This window comes from Cibotium barometz, chromosome 4 (genome assembly GCF_041138505.1).
Source record: "Cibotium barometz isolate CiBa-2024 chromosome 4, ASM4113850v1, whole genome shotgun sequence".
NCBI classification, from domain to species: domain Eukaryota; kingdom Viridiplantae; phylum Streptophyta; class Polypodiopsida; order Cyatheales; family Cibotiaceae; genus Cibotium; species Cibotium barometz.
Genome location: NC_141049.1, coordinates 10094128 through 10114026, shown reverse-complemented (window position 1 = coordinate 10114026; position 19899 = coordinate 10094128). Strand labels below are relative to the sequence as shown.

Below are 19899 nucleotides of genomic sequence, written 5' to 3'. Positions count from 1 at the left end.
CTGTGCCTTAATTGAAGCAAACTCTAACTAAAATTTGATAAAATCTGGTAAGATTAAGGAGGGGTGCAGAATTTCCTTTATCACCCATCTATTATTGTCCCTTACATTGTGTTGGTTCTTACTAGGCTTGATTTTTGAAGGGTTTGGTGAGATATAGTTTTTGTATTTAGTGTAATTTTTGAGGGGCATTTTAAAAATTTGCAAGTATTTTATGGCCAAAATGCTTTAAAAAAAGGGCATGACACCCCTCTAAAAGCAACTATGGTTATGGTTCTTATTAAGACTCTTTCATTGAAAAAAAATCATGTTAGTTCTTAAGAAGACTCTTCCATTAATTTTTTATAAATATCGTTGGTTCCATCCCCTTACATTGTGTTGGTTGTTACAAGACTCTTTCATTAAACAGAAATCATGTCAGTTCTTTAGAAAACTCTTTCATTAAACAGAAATCATGTAAGTTCTTTAGAAAACTCTTCCATTGATTTTTTTTAAATTATCATTGGTTCTTAGGAAGACTTTTCCATTGAAAAAAATGGAAAATCATGTTGCATTGCAATTTCTTTATTGTAAAAAACCTAGCCACTATAGAAGTCAACGATGTGAATAGATAAAGTTGCCTTCTCCAAAGCTCCAAGCTAAGCTTAGACATGACCAAAATTTGGCATTGTCAGTGGCCGTACGTGCATGCATACACACGCAGGCACATGTGTATCTATGTGTGTGTGTATGCATGTACGTGTACGTGTACGTGTGTATGTATATGTGCTTGAGTGCATGTGTGAATGTACATGTATGTGTACGTGCATGTGTGTGTGTGTGTGTGTGTGTGTGTGTGTGTGTGGATCATTCCAAGTTGAGACTTCAAAGATCAATTGTAGCCTTGGGGGGAGGAACATATATCAAGAACCCACTATCACATTTCTTTTTTGTCATCTACTAGATTAGAGGTCCTTGATTTTTTTCATTGCCAATGTAGACCACACATAGTTGTTTTCTTTAAAGATATTTAGAGGTCCTTGATTTTTTTCATTGCCAATGTAGACCACACAGTTGTTTTCTTTAAAGATATTTAGAGGTTCATGATAGGTTATACCATGGACCATGCTTTCACTCGCCATGGCCCCCTATCCAAATATATACATGGATGGCTATCATGATGAGGCGCTTAGTGTAGGTGCTATAGCTATTGTGAGTGCCTAGTATGCAAGATATGCTTATACACTGTAAAGCCCTTTGTGAATAATGCAGGTGCCATGTGCATATATGTAACATATGTGGGGGGTCTAATTCTCCCTACCACCCCAACCCAGCTCAACCCAGCTCCTCCCCTCCAACCTAGCTCCTCCTTTTTTCTCTCTATCTATTACCATTTCTCTCTCTCTCTCTCTCTCTCTCTCTCTCTCTCTCTCTCTCTCTCTCTCTCTCTCCTCTCTCTCTCTCCTCTCTCTCTCTCTCTTCTAGCACACTCTCTTCTCTCCCTCTATTCTCTCTCTCCTACCATCTCTTTTCCTCTCTCTTCTCTCTTTCTCTTCTAGCACACTCTCCTTTCTCTTTTAGCACACTCTCTTCTCTCTCTCCAACCATCTCTCATCTCTTCCTCTCTTTTCTCTCTCCTACCATCTCTTTCTCTCCGTCTCCCACTCTCATCTCTCTCTACTACCATCTCTATATCTCTCCCTCTCTTCTCTCTCTCCTACCATCTCTTTCTCTCCCTCTCCCACCCTCATCTCTCTCTACAACCATCTCTATATCTCTCCCTCTCTTCTCTCTCTCCTACCATCTCTTTCTCTCTCTCCCTTGTCTCTCTCTCTCTCTCTCTCTCTCTCTCTCTCTCTCTCTCTCTCTCTCTCTCTCTCTCTTGTCTCACTTGTCTCCCTCTCTCTCTCCCCCTTCTCCCTCCTTGTATCACTTGTCTCCCTCTCTCTCCCCCTTTCTCCCTCCTTGTCTTCGTCACGCTTAACCCTCTCCCCTCCTCTATTTCTTTAGTAGTCTTTCATTGTCTTTCCCTTTCCAACTCATTTGTACTCTTCCTTCTTGTCAGGTCTCGCTCTCTTTGGATTGTTCCTATGACATTAAAAGGGATATAGTATCCTCTCTCTCTTCATGTCCTCTCTCTCTTGTTCTTCTGTGATCATTTGAGCCCACAAACTTATCATTCATTTATTTACATAATACACATAACTTCATTTAACCACTACATATCCTTCGAGTCTACAAACTTAACACTATCTTATTCATCTACACAATACACACATTATCAAATACTTTATTAGTTTATTTGATATGTTGAGCATAAACATTGTTGAAACTCTCATTCTTATTTTATTTAAAACCCGTGTCTTCCCTAGTGCATATAGTGGTGCAAGGATCAATGATATAAACAGGTGAAATTGGTTGTGCATGGTTTGTTCTAACTATGCTCAAGAAGATATGTGTTTGCACAAGAGTATTAAAAGATTTATTGTAATAGAAAGTGTTGTTCAATGGTAACCTTTTATGAGAATCATAAAGCACCTCTATGATTAGTGTTACTCACCTCTTGTCCAAATGGTTTTCCAATCTTCGTTGTACACAACACGTTCAATATTGTATCCAATACTACGAAGCCATATTGCTCGGACTTGCCTATCATGGTTGTCACTTGATACATTGTATTAATAATAATAAGGGAGCCATTGTCATCAAGGATGGTCTCAAAAATCTTAAGCAATAAAGGCTTGTCTCCATCTATGTGACATTGACATGAAAACGTGAGAAATTGTGCCTTAGCTTACATATAGTAACACGTAAGGTTTTATTAGGCTAAACAATGCCTCTTCATTACTCGCATGTACAAAGACTCCATGGTGGGATTACGTCATCGAGGAAGCCATAAACAGAACCTCCTGTGGGAAGCCTCACTATAATACAATCACATCATGTGCTTGTATTGACCTTTAATATTAAAGGTCCAATTTGCCTCTTTCACACTTTGTAACATTTCTTGAAGACGTGCTAGCTCTCTTGGTTTTCAATTGCACGTCCTATGTTGATATGATCCCTTACAAATTCTCTACTACTACACCATGTTGAAAATAGTTTATTAAGAATGATATAAGGCACACATTACATGTCATTATACATGTGATTCAAAATTGATTAGTATACCTGTGTGAGCGTAGAGGCTCCTACAACAATGGAGAAACTTGCACTTTGTTGATGATGTTGCAAAAACATGCTTAGAACATCGAGGGGACCACTATGCTCATTGTACCACGAGACACTCTTATAAAGCATACATTTTGTAAGTACATTCACCTCTCACATATACATAACATTGTCATTTCTGATAAATTGGTGTTAAAACACCTACGGCAAGTGAATTATTGTGTCGAAATAGTGCATTTGGTGCTTCACCTCTAGCCAAGCTTATCTGCACCCATAACCAAATCATGTTAGTAGTCCAACTTTTATTAATGAAAGTAATCAATTACAATTACAATTAATGAAAGTAATCAATTACAATTACAAGAGCGGCCAACCTGTGTCATTAGGGAAAAAGGGAGCTCATTTTGGGGCCTTTTACGGTTTGGAAAAATAAGCTCTCAACCAATGAACAGAGGGCCAACGTAACGTTGGAAATTCACAAAAATAAAAGAAAATAGATAAAAGAAACAATATTTTATGTAGGTACAAGCGTGCTACATTAATGTGGAGATTGGTTTTTTATTCTCACAAGATCTTTGGACATGACGATAGAATCTAGTCTGACATTTTCTCTGACAAGGGCCTTCCCGCTTCCACCTCCCTTTGAACTTTGAATTGTTGTGCTGCCTTTCCTTCGAAAGGTCTACCATTCTACACCACTACCTCATTGTGCAGCAACCTCTTCTTTTCCAAAACTGCTCCCTTGATCCAGTTTGGCTTAGAGTAAGATGTTTCTTGTCAACTATCTGTCTGCTTACTTTCTCTTTCTTGAAACTTCACTTTGTTATCTTGTTTACATTACTTTGCTGTGGTTACAGATTCACAAGGTATCCATGGTGAATAAAAACTATGGTCGTTCTTGTGGAAGACGCTCTGTGGATGATAATGCTATGAAGGCAGAATTATACCACACATCCTTACCCCGTCGACCTGCTTCTTCTATTTCTTCGGTAGAGAATTCAAGTACAGTCAAAATGGAAGGAACTTGGGAAAGGTTTACTGTTTCGAAAGGAGCATGGGTGCTCATGCAACCTAGTAAAAGAAAGAGACCCCAGACAAAAAATATTTTCTTGGCGTCATGGAAGGGAAGAGTACGAGATTTTAAAATCACCAGAGGAAAGATATCGGTGAAAGAAGTTTTGATTCAGCATGTGTACATGCATAAAGAACTTGTCTTGCGAGACTATCCAAATGATCTTCCGCAACACAGGCCTAATTGTATATTTTCCTATTGTGGTTTTGTTCTTTATGAGGTGCATGGATTTTTAAGACAAAGCTTTCTTTCTTTACTTATTGATATTCTTGTGTTATTTTATTTCAGATTTATACCCTTCATCGTATGAGACATGGCAAAACATCGATTGTATTCTGGGATTTATAGATGTTTTGCATGGATCGATAGGAGAACAACAATACGAAGGTTGATGTGCAACAGAGCTAGCTCAATCCGGTATATTTTTTACTGATCATTTTTATCAGTTTCTGGACAATGCAAACACACATGGTGTGTTAAGAAAACAAGACCTTCCAGCATGGAATTCAGTGGATTGGCCTCTCCCACATTTTAGTGTTACAGAGGCATATAGAGCCAAGCTTTTCAAAGAAGTACAGAAAGCTCTGAGGCCCAATATTGCCACAAGGATAATAAAAATTTCTTTATGCATGCCTCTCACAGTTTTTGTAGACTTGTTTAATACCTTTCCAGTGAAGGTTTCAAAAACAATGTTCACAGTTAAAGCAACAAGTCTGGCATGCATGCCACAATTTTTGGATAAAGGTTGGGATAAGAAGACATGTAGTTCAGTGTTTTGTGAGGTTGTCCAACCTTCTATGCAACTGAAGTACATGGTTGCATCACAAAATTTCATTTTTTCTTTTTATTATAAGCGCAGTCGAATGCTAGGTACAAAACTAGTCCCAATGGATCAAGATGAAGATTCTTTTGGTGCAGAAAATAAACTTCTTGATATTGATGTTGTTGAGAATGGTGATGTGCTAGTCAATATCACATTAAGACAATGTTGCTCCCTAGCTCAATTGCGCAATGACATTCTATTTGAGACAGAAGGTTCTATTTCAAAGGACTTTTTATTTATCTACAACAATAAGAAGGTATACCATGTGACTTATCCTAGTCTCATTAAGCACTGCTATTAGTTTACTTTACCCTATTGTTTCATATTGCTTTTTTGCAGGTGCTCAAAAGAAGAGAGAGATCAATAAAATGCAAAGACATTGAAAATTTGAAAATTGAGATAACACAGACTCCATAAACAAAGGTATTATATTCAGAAATGTAAAATTCTGTACAGAAGTGTTTAATTACATATGTAGAACATATTCTTGACAACAATTTTCTATTTATCTACAGGCTGATCTAGAGGCTGCTCTACATGGTCCAAGCTCACCGTATCATCTTTATTTGGAGAATCTACTTTCTGTTGCTCCATCTTGTCGTGTACAATCTCTTGGTGCTGCTCCATTGTCTCCTCTACTGCCCCTGGAGCATCTGTTTGCTGTTGCTCCATCATTTCCTCAATAACATCAGCAGCAGCAGCAGGTCCTTGTTCTTGTGGCTTCTCCTCATCACCACTAGGTCCTTGTTCTTGTGGCACCACATCTGCATCATCTGTGTCATCAAGGTGTATGACACCTTCTCGGACTTTAGAGCTCTCACCTAACTCGACAGTAGCTGGTACAATAGGTTTGGGGAAGGCATACTTCAAAAACTTCCAAATTATATCAGCTCTGAAACTATACACATAGCTCGAGTTGAAGCTATCTTCTCTCATCTGCAATGAGATATGATGATTTAGAACACTTTGTACCAATATCAAATTTTTTGAAGCTAAATGAAAATTATTTTTTCTTACAAGCTCTGGCTGTCCTATCTCAAAATAGCTTGAAAGTATATATTTGGCACTAATCAGCACTCTCCAGCCACCACAGCTACTTGAATCATCTTGTTGTGGTGTCTGGATAGTTGAAAAGATATGTTAGAAACTGTTAATGTCTGAACAAAATAAAATTATTCAATAAGTTCAAAGGCATAGCATGAAATAGACATCAGTAGAGGGAACAACTTTCTACCTCTAAATCTATTGGCTCTATTGAATCCAAAAGATTGACATTAGGAGGACACTGATCCAATGCATCTAGAAGTCTTCTAATACAACTGCAATACATATAATTCAGTTAGTGTGCATTAAATCCAAATAATGAAGTTTAAAGTTAAAAATAGCACACAAACCACTTACAATTTAACCTCTCTGTGTGTGTTTCTAAGAGAGTTGAATAAAAAGCATTGCTTCTGCTGGATGCCAATAGAAGCAAAACTCCAGTGGTCACTGCATAAGGAAAAAAGCATTAAGAAATCAAAGGCTACAAGAGTACTCAATCTTGAAGGAAAATCCCAAAAGAAGCAGCCACACACATACTTGTTATGGTATGGAAGTAGCAAAATATCAACATGATCAAAATCACAGTGTCTGAACCAATTGGAAATATCCATGGGAGTTTCCTTTGGATCTCTTAACTTGAAGGAAATTGCAGGATCAATAATATAAACTGTATGCTGTACAGCATGGTTCAGCCAGCTTCTCATCATGCTACATTGGACAAAACAATAATTAAGGTAAGGTGTAAGGGAGGAGGTACAATAAGGATTGTTTTGCAAACAAATGTAAAATAAAAGACACTTACTAGAGCATTGCAAGAATGATAGTATCTGAGCAATACTCATTCTTATGAGCCAATGCTGCCAAGCATGCTTTTGTCAAGTCAAAATTATTCTCTGAAAAAATCATCTTCAATATGGACAACTATGTTAGGGCGGCCCAGCTCCTGCAACCTTCTCTGTATCTGTAGCTCCATCTGTACAGTCTCCACATCTATAGCAGATTTGGATTCCTCTATTTGCTGCTTCAGTGACTCCTCATAAGCAGCTTTCCCTCTGCTGGTGCTCATTGAGTGGGTCACTTCAACAACCTTCACCTTGTCTGCCTTCAATTTCCTTGTAGGTGGAATTAATAATATATCTCTCATTTTAATGTCCTGCCATTCCACAGGATGGACCAGCTTGTCATACCTCCACCTCACTCTGGACAATGTGTTGAAGTCCTTGGCCATCAGAGTTACCCTGTGAGCATGGGCTGCTACAAGCATTGCATCTTCAAAGTACTTCTCCAAGTAATCCTCTGCCATTTCCTGTAAGGAAAGAATGGCAGTCCTGTTCCACCTGAAACCAAGGTGCCAGCTATCACAAATTTCTCTCACTAGCCTCTAAAAAGGTGCCTTGGGGATTGCAAAGCCTATAGCTTTTTGCTGTTTCCTGATCTCCTTTAGCACACCAGCAGAATGCTTTAACCTCTTGGACTTTTGCTGCAGCATGCTCATTGGCTTCCACTTCCTGCCATGTGCAACTCTTCCTTTTGTAGGCACACTAGATTCCTTGACATCAGCCCCAGCTGCTGCTGCTGCAAGCCCTGGCCCCTTGCCAGACCTCCTTGCAGTTGCCTTGGTTCTTGCCATCACTCTGAAAAGGTCCATACAAAGAAATAGAAAAAGATTAGAAACATGGAGAATATAGAATGATAAAAGAAGGTGATGACAAATTGGATAAAGCAAAATTGAACAATTTCCAACAAAACGCGATTATGATGATTTGAAATTTTTAACAGCTCAAAATCGCGTTTTTCTACAAATACTTGAAACAACATGCTATTGCATCCCTATGATGAATTCTCTATCTTTTCAACTATGTATTGAGATTATAGAAGAACTATGCAGCCTTGAATACCCTAGAAAGTTACAAAATCACAATGAAATGGGTGGATGAAGAAGCATTTTAAAATTTGTAACAAAATGCGATTTGGACTATTTTGAGATTTCTAAAATCCTCTCCTCGCGTTTTGCTGCAAATTCTAGAGACAACATACTTCAGCATGCCTTTAGTCATTTCAGTGTGTATGCAGCTTGGTGCAACATGGATTGAGCCTATGGACATCAAGAAGTGATCAAACTCTCATTCAACAGGCCCAAATAAAAAGTCTTCCTGCTTCTACATGCAGTGGAGAAAATCTAAAAAATGCATATAATATTTATCATAATGTGTAACCTACATCACATCAATCAGTTCCTTACCCTAATATACTATTAAACAAGAAGAAAAGGAAAAAGATTTTCTTACTAACCTGGAAGCTATCTGCAAGTGTGCTGTGCTGATGATGAGTATCCTGTGCTGGTTGTGAACCTCTGCTGCTGGTCTGGATGCTGATGGTGTAGAGTAGGGAGGTAGAGATGCAAGAGAACTGAGTTAGGAGAGTAGATTATTACAAAATACAAATAAAGGAGTTATTAAATACCACACGTGTGAAATATAGTTTTTTAACACGTGTGGGTCCCACCAAATCTTTTGGAATTTGAAATTTGTGGGTCACTTTTTGCCTTGGAAATTGTGCCAATCATGATTTCATAATTAGATCCATTAACACTTTTCCCTCCCCGTATTCCATCCCTGCCAGCACCCTCCCATCATCCTTTTCTTTCCCACTTTGATCACTTTCTACCCAACACACTCCATCCACTCTGCAACCTGTCTGAAGACTACTACCATTACCAGATCTCCAGGTTACCAGTGCTACAGCTCAGTTTTGGAAGAGAGCAGGAGAATCTCCAGGGCTAAAACAGTATGGAAGAGGAAAAGAAAGGTCAGAGATCTATACCCTTTCCAATGTTTTCTGATATATATTTCTTCCATCTGTAGAATTCTTGAATCTCAGTGCCTAGAAATCTAGAAGATCACCCTAGGATTTGATTAGAGATGGATATGAGTAGGATTTAGAATTTTGCAACAAAATGCGATTATAGTAGTTTACATTTTCCAAATGCTCCAAATCGCGTTTTCCTGCAAATTCTGATATTTGTTTTAGTTTTTATTTTTTCCTCCTTCTTTTAATCTCTTTTGCCCTGGGGAATTCCTCCTGGTATCATTTACTGTCCTAAACATTGTGAGATATCCCTAGTATTTGATTGGAAATGGATGTCAATAGAAATTTAGAATTTGCAACAAAATGCGAGGAGAGCACTTTACATTTTTCAAATGGATCTGCATCGCGTTTTGCTGCAAAGTCTTGTGTCTCTTTTGGTTTTTACTCTTTGCTCATTGTTTTGCTTTCTATGTCCATGGAGATGTCTTTCTTGATGATGAGAAATGTTTTTGCTTTGGAACAGTTGATCCTCAGGCCCCTCCTTTCAAGAGGAAGCTGGACTTTTCTGCTGCTATACTCAGACCACAGCAATCACCAGGTGATTCATGTGTGCTTATGAAGAGTTTTGTTTGGTGATATCCTATACATTATCTGATTGCATATGTGAGCATATAGAACTCATGTTATATAAATTTTGGTTCAGGCAAAAGCAAGAGACTAGAGCAGAAAGGTGAGTCTTCCCTTTCAAAACAAAGGGAACCAGAAGAGGACAAATCTCCAGATTTGCTCCTATTTGACTTTCTTCACAAGTGCAAGGCTCAAAGGAACTTCCACATATACCACAGTATTTTCAACAGGGAGTTCACTATGAGCTCTCTTTTGGACCATCACAGAGATTTCCTTGCAGACCATTGGGATACCTTCAAACAACTGACAGAGGCAGGAAGGATTGTGGAAGGTGAAAAGGTTTTTGTGCATTTAAATCATATTGTCTCCATTGACAAGCTGAGGTACCATGTGAATAGAAGGTTTGACAGCCTGCCTGAGGAATATAAATTCAGCTGTAACTTGCACACCAGAAAGTGTAGAGTGCTTGAGGAAAACATGGCATTCCTTATGTACATTGTCTTTCAACAGCAATCTCTAGAAGAGCAAGGGCAGGAGACTGAAGAAGAAGATATATCTGTAGCGGAGGTAAAAGAGGATATTCCTATGGCAACAGATATGGCAGAGCAGGAAGAAGATATCAACCTCGAGGATGAGGGGCTGCAAGTGGCTGCTCTTGACCTTGTTCAACTGAGGATTGAAACTCTTAGGGCAGCACAGCCAGTTGAAGATTTTGATGTTTAGAGCAGCAACTATGCAGTGCCCTTGCTTCCAGGTGTCTTGATTGGTGGTAAAGATTATGTTTTCCTCCATGATATAGAGTGTATGTTCAATTTGAGGGAGGACTATGCCATTTCCCTTATTGCCCAGGCTTCAAGGCTTGACAAGGAGGTTGGCATAGAGGATGACCATTCACTGCTAGCTTTGGAAACAACCTTTGATCCTGTAGAGGCCCTTACTATTTGTTTCAAAGAGGCTGAAAGTTTCCAAGAGCCAGATGAAGCTGCCTTCCAGCTCACCCAGGAAGCTATGAATCTCTCATCACTTCATAAGGAAAAACTTAAAGAAGAGGCTGGACTGGAGGGGAGAGGAATAAATCTTTGGAAAGATGAACTTCTTGTTGCTGATGAAAATGAGAGGGTATGATATTATTACTTCAAATCAAATACTTTATGTTGTGTTTAAATGTTTTGTAGTTATGTATCATTGTCTCACTATAATCTTTTGATACATGGCAGCTACAAATCGAGGATGACACATTCCTCCAGAGATCAAGTGGAAGCAGGCCGGCTGGGTTTGGCAAAATGTCAAGCCTAGCTCATTATATTCATGATCTAGGCAGTGCTAAGATCTTGATTTACCATAGGCAGTTGAGCAACAATGGAGAAGCCATTGTTTACTTCTTTAAATGTTTGTCTAGGGTTTTAGGTGGACATGATCTTCCATGGCAAAAGGAAAAGATCATTTTAATAGAGAGGTTGTCCGCCATAGATATATTTGGGGATTATGTGAATAAGCAGGCCTCTAGGGCCTCTTACTTTTTGTCTTACACTTCTTATGCATTAGCATGTGGTGTTAAGGAGCCCAAATGTCTAGAGGGCTATGGAAAACACAAGCTCATAAGGTTTCGAGAGCCACCCATGATTGCATCAGGCCACACAATCCAAGAAGAAGAACACGTGGAGATAGCTAAAGACAAGGATACCCCTCTCAGACAAGCAACAGAGGCAAGCATTGATAAACAGAAAGTCGACATCAAGCCAATAAGGAAGAAAGAGAGTCCAATCAAGTTCAAAAAGAGAGTTCCGACTCGCAAGCCTTGGGAGTAATAGGATTTAGTCATCAAATATAGCACAAACATTATGTTGAAGTTGAACTGATTTGTACAAAGTCTTTGATCCTCATCAGTTCCTTGTCCGTACGGACGATCAGTACCCTTTTGCATTTGTCCCATCACCGTACGACACTTCAGTACTCTTCCCACACTCAAAAGCTTCTAAAAGTGTTTGACACTCAGTACTTTATTGGTAAGGATCAACAGTATGTCTAGCATAATTAAGTAGTATTGATTGAATTTTTTGTGTGTTAAGATATGGATGTATTGATGCTTGTTAATATAGATCACATGTTTCACAAAAGAAATACTTTTGATGGAGTCTCAAAACATATAGGCATTACACCAAGAGTCACTTGTTCCACAGAATAAAAATCTATTGATTGAGTTTGAAAACATGTGGACATAACACCAATAAGTTACAAACTGCTATTCATGTTTACTTGTCCATTTATGGTTTCTAAATATCTTCGAATCCCTCCACTGTCTATGTCTCTCTGCTGCCATTGAATTGTCCAAAGTTTGTCTTCGTCTTTGCTTTTGGGCTAGAATAAAAGCAAGCTTGACTTTGGAGCTAGCAACTTTTCTTTTAGCATGCAGCCTTTGTAGAATGCCTCGGTAAAACCATTGGAAGACTTCCTTCAGACTATTTGCCTTTTGACTCCCTCCATAGTGTTGTGTGTGTCTGAAAAATGCATTACATGCCATGTAGTGAGACTTCTCCATGCCTTGGGTAGACCAAATTGCTGGGCATCCATACTTTTTGACAAAATAGGGAAGGTGGTTGTAGATGATATGCTGTTTTCACAAAGACATAAGAATGCATAGTAAGTTATAAAAGAAAAGAGGATCACACTTAAGTAAAAGAAGAAGACATCACTTTACCATGTAGTGAGTTATATTGCAGGCTGTCCATGCGTCTTTCATTGACTTCCCAAAATGTTTTATTGCCTCTTCAAAGTTCTTGTAATCACTCTTTGTCCATGTTACATTGTCACAGAACATGAAGAGTTGATCAAGAGACCTCCACACCTCTGCCTTCACATTTCGTGCTTCCCCATCTGCCTCATGATCTTTCACGGCATTATGGACTTGCTTCCACAATCCATAACTAATCCTTGAAACTGTTCTACCTTGCCTTACTTGCTTACTATTGTGTTTGGGTCGAGACAAGAATCTTCTTGCCTTAACACCACCAATAGAGGGCTTGATTGGTACCTCCTTGCCATTGGTAGACTTTTTAAAATCCTTTGTGATATGAACATCACCTCCATGCAGACCTATATCGGATAACACTTTTTCCAATGCATGAAGAGCATCCTTTCTATTTCTTTCGGGACGGAGTTTCCAAGCAAATCCAATATACAAAAATACCAATTTCTCAATAATTCGACATAGAGCATCCAATGTGCATATGTGAACATTACATAGTGGAATGTCAAGAATGGCCTTGAAGTCAGGGTCAACTTTATCTCTATTAGGTGCTCTCTTCCACCATTTAGAATCCATTACTTGCGCTGATTCTTTGCAGTAAAGACAAGGAGACTTTGAGTTACCTCCTTTACTAACGTTATACATGCACTTAAGTGTTTTAAGATCCCCCGCCATGTGCCACTCTACTTGAAAATCACCTTTTCCTGCAACATGGAGATTCTCTCCTTGCACCTGTCTTTTAATTATTCTTGGTATTTCCGTGTGGTGAAACACCCAATCTAGTGTTTCATGGTCTTCTGTCTTTACTTGTGATTATACAAAACAAAAGTCTTACTATAAAAGATTTGAAAACATTGACTAAAATCAAGTACGAAATAAAAAATGATCATACCTGGAATGAGCCCAACCACCATATGTGTTTCTCCGACTGCACACTAAAATACTTCGAACTCGCTTCATTCAATGATGTATCAAGTGCTCCATTCATCAATGTGATAGTAATCCTTTCCATTTTCTTTTCCTTTACAACCTCACACTCATCCAGTTTGATAACAAATTTCAAAATGCCTTTGCACTCTTCAAATGTTATTCCATAAAACTCGACCATTCTTCTTTGAAGTTGTTGTAGATCTACAAATATATTGTTCCAAGGGTCATACACAGTGGTTCCTTTAGCACCATGAAATATTTCTTCAATATGGATATATGGTCCAATAAACTCATCTATACTTTCATTCAAATGACCTCTTATCTTCCACACTATTGCTGGATTTGGCAGTAAAACTCGTTTAATCCTTTGATCTCTCAAAGTTGAGGATATGGCATGGAAAATCGAACTATATCCCTTCCTGCTAACTCCACTAACATCAAGAGCCTCTTGGATTGTTGTGCCATCAACTTGATTATTGGATATAAAGTCCTCTATAACATTGCGTTTGATTGTTTTATATTTTTTTCTTCAATCAAACCTTTTGCTACACCACAAGAAAGCAATCCTTTCATTTGTTTAACTGGAAGAAGGTTGGGATCCATATTTTCTTTTGCAGGCTCCAATAATTTCCTATAGTAACAATATAGTAACAATACAATATGCCTATATTATTCAACACTTCCAATCCTGTTTTGCATTAATGGACAAAATACATATAGTCATTTGAGAGCATTTTTGAGTTTAAAAAATAAAAAATTACAAACTAACCTTGCTTCCTGAATTCTTCGCTTGCATCCACCAGTCCCAGCCTTCAAATTTGCAATGTTTTTAATCTTCCTACTTCGTTGTCTGTCTCCAAGCATGGTTCTCTTCCTTCTTGATCTTATTAACTCTTTTTTACTCTTTGAATGCTCCTCAATTTCATTCTGCAACTACTGCTCCAATTTTGCACGAATAGCTATCTCTTGAATCCTGGCTCCCTTTTCTTGTAGGTACATTGTTTTATATGTTTCTGCAAATGCAGACTGTGCTGAAATATAACCAAGAAGTCCATTTTGTCCATCGCCCGCAAACCTCAATAGTGTGGTTGGATTGACAAATGGAGGTGTAGAGTTTTGTACTAGACATTTTGGATATATACTTCCATCACACCATAAGTCAATATGTTGGAGCCCTTCTCTTCTCATATTTTCCCGTTGTTGAGCATTTAGCACCGTATCCTTTCGTCTTTTTTGTGCTGGAGCATATTGTTCTTCTAAGTCGATGTGAAGATGATATAATCGCTTCTTCTGAGATTGTACTTCACTAGTATCGGCCATTTTTGTGCTTCTGAGGTTACAAAGTTGGCTTGTCAATCTCATAGTCTTTTTGTAACATGAATTGTGGAAGTGTGGCGGTATCCATACAATCATTAAGTTCAGTGATGGATTCTTTATGAGAGGCCTGCACACGTTGTCAAAAGAGATGCGAAATCTTCGAGAAACAAAAAAAAATAAGGAGATATTTAATGCAAAATCGTGTTAGTTAGATAAAAGATTATCTTATTCTTTTCTGAACTGACAGTTCAGTGGTCCTTACTGACAGTTCTGAGCCACGTTTCCATATTTTATTATTTTTGAGATCTTTTAGGAGAGAAATAAATCGAAAAATAGTGAATTTCTTACAGGGCCCCAAAATGAGCTCCGTTTTTCCCTAATGTGCAGCATGATCTGTTTCCTCATTTTTTGGTGTTGTTTTAATGGGCCGAATGTCATCCTCAAAATCACTATCATTGTACTCTGATGCAATGTCAGCATCCTCTTCCCTCTCCTACATTTACTTCTTCCTCTTCATTCATGGCATCCTCATCTAGCACTTCTCCCACTTCGTCATCATTATCCTCCTCATCCTCTTAATCTTACACAAGCTCTTTTCCCTATTCTTTAAGGATATAATATTAGATATTTACTGAAAAATCTAATTGCAAGCATGAGTAAATATATAGTACATACCATCTTACAAGCCCGAGTGTACATCATTAGGAATTTTTTGGAACTAAAAAGGGCCTTCTAAGGATTCCTAATTTTGAGGGATTAGAGCTTAAAAAGTTGGGCAGCAGGGAGACAAAGGCTATGATGACCCCTATTTTTCGCCTTGCCACATCAGCCATACCCCCCTAGTTTCACTTTTTAAAGGGAATATTGTCATACTCTCTCTCTTACTTTTTTACTTTTCTCATACTTTTTGAATTTTTTATCTTCACTCTCTACAAATTGAATCTTTCTTGTCAGTTTGAAATCTCCTTTCTCATTAACTCCCACCATATCTCCCTTCCACATCAGCAAAACATTCTCGTATTTAGGCGGGCCCCAAAAAGTGAAAATTATTTATTTATTTTTTTACATTTTGAGGTGGAAAAAACACCACCCAACCAATATGTATGAATTTTTTATCTTCACTCTCTGCAAATTGAATCTTTCTTGGCAGTTTGAAATCTCCTTTCTCATTAACTCCCACCATATCTCCCTTCCACATCAGCAAAACATTCTCATATTTAGGTGGGCCCTAAAAAGTGAAAAAAAACATTTTTTATTTTTTAACATTTTGAGGTGGAAAAAACACTACCCAACCAATATGTATGATGAAAATAAAATTTTTCCTCCAAAAAGCTTGTACTTCAAGGGTCACGTCAGAAGCCTATAGCCAGTACATCCATAACTAAGTGTCAGGTCCCCACAACCCCATAAACATAACTAACTGTCAGGAACCACTACATCCATGAGATCCCGAAATTGTGGGGACCCCAAAAATTATTATTTTTTAATTTTCCTCGTAAATGTAATTTATTGATGAAAAACTCCATGTTAGTATATTTGTATATCAAAAATATCATTTTCTACTTAGAAAAATGGATTTGTGTTAAACCTCCAACAGCAAAGTTTTAACAGTCGGCTGGCGAACCCATCATACATGCTTATATATAATCAACCCGGCGAGCCGCCTCCACCTCACGGAGACTGGGTGTGTGTGTGTTTCTAAAATTTCCTGTACCTTCGAAAAAAGTTTTAACAGTCTCTCTCTCTCTCTCTCTCTCTCTCTCTCTCTCTCTCTCTCTCTCTCTCTCTCTCTCTCTCTCTCTCTCTCTCCCCCTCTGAGGATCTCTTTGCTTTAGCTTCTTTCTCTGCTTAGCTATGGAGCCTTTGCAAGAAGCTGTGTGTAGCCCCTTGTTAAGCTAGAAAACGGAAGGTTGATTTACACATTCGTATTCCTGAAGAGTATGGCAGCTCTAAAAAAACCCATTCTACTGATGCACAATCTGTCCAAGCTCGTAGGATAGCTAAGGAGAAAAATGATTTGTGTTCTGCCATGAATTTTTTGCAAGAGGTGTGTGGTTCTAACGAAGAGGGATGGAAGGATTTGGTCAAAGCCATTCTAAATACCAAGGATATTCTCTCAATTATTACTAACCCTCATCATCCTAAAATATGCCAAGCTGTTGTCAGCAATGTGGTGAGCGAGATTACCACCTCCATCGATTCTTCATTAATTCAACATGCTTGTGATGCAGCTGGAATTAGCATGAAAGGGTACCAAGCAATCCGTCAGGTTGTAAAAGATGCATTTCTAAGACAAGGAATCACTGGCACTTTATTTCCTACACTCAAGGTGATTCACAATGTCAAGCGTATCAATAATGATGATGTGTAGCGAGCTATAGGATAGTTTTATCACGTTGAGGGTACACTAACATTAGACACAGGGTCGAGCAGAAAGAAAATCAAGACAACAAGTATAAAATTTCACTATGATGTTTACAATAACATCTTTGTTCATATTGAGAGACTACAACAAGCTATGGTAAAGTTCTATGGTCTTTCACTAGAAGGTGAGAACTTGCAATTGCTACTATTCATGTTTTTCGGTAGAAAATGAAGACGATTATTTTGTTTTAAATATTGTAAATTACCGTTTATTTACAGTTTTGGGGAGCACACTTTCATTTGTGCTCAAGCTAGATGAGTGCCAAATTGTGAAAGGTCAGAAGCTGGAATGTATGAGCATTACGCTCATGAGAATGAGGCCATGATATGCGCATGGGAAAAGACTACCAAACCAAGTTTTAGTGTGCAATCTGAGAAAGAGTTCTGGTGGCTTGGTGCATTCGAGATACCGAAGGAGACACATGAGGTATTGACATGGATGTTTGAAAGGACTCCCTGGATAATAGATGTAATCAAAAAGCAAATTGATGGTCAACTTTTAGATGTAGAAAACATAGAAAATTTCAAGGTGGATTGGCATCTTGGGGGAGATTTGAAGACAATTAAATGCATGATGGGTTGTGCTCAAGGCGCGACATCAACATGGCCTTGTCCATACTGCAATGCTCAGATTGATATTCTGTGCGCTTTTGCCGCACAGGTCGTAGCTGGGGACTTGCCGGACACCGTATGCGAGCCACGAATGGCTGCAAGCATACAACCAGGAAGGTAAGCTCAAAAGCTATAGTATGGTAAGCTCGAGAGGGTTGTTGTGGTGGACCGTCTGCAAAACAGGAAAGTAGAGTGAAGGTATGCTGGAATTCAAAAGATATAAAGTGTATAAATTCAAGCATGTTAGACCACAATGGATGTTGCTATGAGAACTTAGTTTAAGGGTCACATGAATGAGCTAGTGTAGCAAATTAATAGGAGTTTAAAATTATTGAAAGTAAATCAAGAGTAAGCAAGGTGTCAAAGGTTAATCAAGGTTTATAACTGGCCTAAGTCAAGGAAAATAACCAAGCTTAATAAATAAACACATAACCACACCGTGTCTACTCTAAGAACAAGTTAATACCATAAGCCTAGGGAAACAAGAAACATCAGAGTTACAGGAGCTTTTTGCCTCTCTTTTTTTTTTTGCACGTGACAATTTTTACACACAATGGCGACCTTCCTAAGGCAAAACTAACATCGATCCTGGTACCATGTTTAACACAAGGCATTATCCAGGAATCTATTAGCTCACTTTAGGCAAGGCTACCCCCTACCAACCAAGGCATCGGTCTGGAGTAGAATACTCCTCGCCTACCAAGTATCAATAAGGCGATAGGCCAATATTAAAGCACATCATAGACTTGTATTGCCATTTATTGTAGGTTTTTTTTTAATTTATAATCTATTTCTCTTTATCTTCGCTCCTGAACTATAATTTGTCTTGCATCCTTTCGACAAAGGGGTAATAGCTATGTCCTAGAGGTCAACACACACATGGCCAGGTGTCAAACATTAAGATGGTTTGACCCTAGACCTAAGACCATCGTATTCCAAGGTTAACTAAAGACGCCATGCTGCCTAGGAATATTTTCAATAAAGTTAAGCTCATTAATGATTTACACTAGCATGCAAGCAACTTCAAAAACTAAGTAGTACATTGACAATTTCCATGTGGTCATGCATTATAGTTTATGCAATTGATTGAACAGTAAAAACGAAAGAGAGTGGGTATGGAAGAATTACACCTGTAATTGGAGATCTCCTTGATTTGACGAGACAGCTTGCAATTTGATGTAGATATATTTTAATGAACGTTGCGGTAGTCTCAGGACTTGAAAGCGAACCCACCTCAAACTTTTCAACCTGTACAATCAACTAACAAGCACTATACCTCGAGAGGCACATCAGTGTGAAAATTTCAAGACTTGTTTAAGGAATCTAAACTAGAAAAAACTTGAAAACGCTAACCTACCTACCAGTCACCACACTACTACTGAGGATACGGTAAGAGGATGTTGTAGAGTCCTGGCTCTAGCCCTAAGGCTAAGCCTCTATCCGCATCATCCAGACAAATAAAGTCAACCTCAGTAGTGCCATGAGTTTCATCCGTCCATTCATCATTGTCAGATATTTCCTTTTCATTTTCCCATCCACATAAACTCATCAAAAATGTAACCATGCGAGGATAGTCATCTTGTGGAAAAGGAAAGCATTGGGCTATCGGGGATATGTCCTCTACTACGGAGTAGGGGTCAGTCATGGTCAATAGGTGAATTAGCCATTCTAATTCCTCAATATTTTCCTCTCTGGCTAGTACATCTATATGATCCCATTCAGTTTCAATTACAGGATAGCATATGTGGAATATCTGAGAAAGGTACAGATGATACCTCTCACCAAAGGTAGGAGTGGATGAAGCGTATGATGATCAGGCATCTGCCATATCTGCAAACACAAATATAGCATCAGTAGGTTTATTGACAGGTCAATCTAGTTCTTGATTGTATACGGATATTTCTCTTGTTTTTGTGCTCTTGCTCTTTTTACTATTTTTTGTTTTTCTTTTCTTTGTTTTTTTCTTTTAAAAAAAAATGTATGAAGCTATATATATACATCCCCTTGAATTTGGCAATTACATGGTCAGGGGAGAAGGTTAAGGAGGAAGCATTAGAATGTCGAGCGTGAGTACATGCTCCCCCTTTCCTTGGGTAGATCATATTATTTGCAATGATGTTCCAGCCTCTTGGAACCAATTTGTCCAGCGGGTCATAGAATGTGATGTGGGCAGATAGCTTTTTATGACCCTTGTGGCCACATCCAATTGCAGAGATGGTAGTGTACGTTCCCATTGACGAATGGAGGAAATGGTTTCCGATGATACTATTACAAGGGGAGACGTAGACTCATCGATTTTTTGTTGGGTGTTGGCAAGAGTAGGTGTAGAGCATGTAGAAACTTCTATAT

General features: G+C 38.4%; 1 protein-coding gene across 1 annotated transcript; it reads right to left on the bottom strand.

Annotated features, from left to right (window-relative positions):
- Nucleotides 1-3319: 3319 nt before the first annotated feature.
- LOC147638892 (uncharacterized) lies at nt 3320-6553 on the bottom strand. The gene is made up of 5 exons (XM_086792806.1): nt 6444-6553; nt 6277-6361; nt 6060-6161; nt 5730-5978; nt 3320-3412 (listed from the first exon to the last, which is right to left on the bottom strand). The coding sequence occupies exons 1-5, from the start codon at nt 6551-6553 to the stop codon at nt 3320-3322; spliced, it is 639 nt and encodes a 212-aa protein (XP_086648932.1).
- Nucleotides 6554-19899: the final 13346 nt, after the last annotated feature.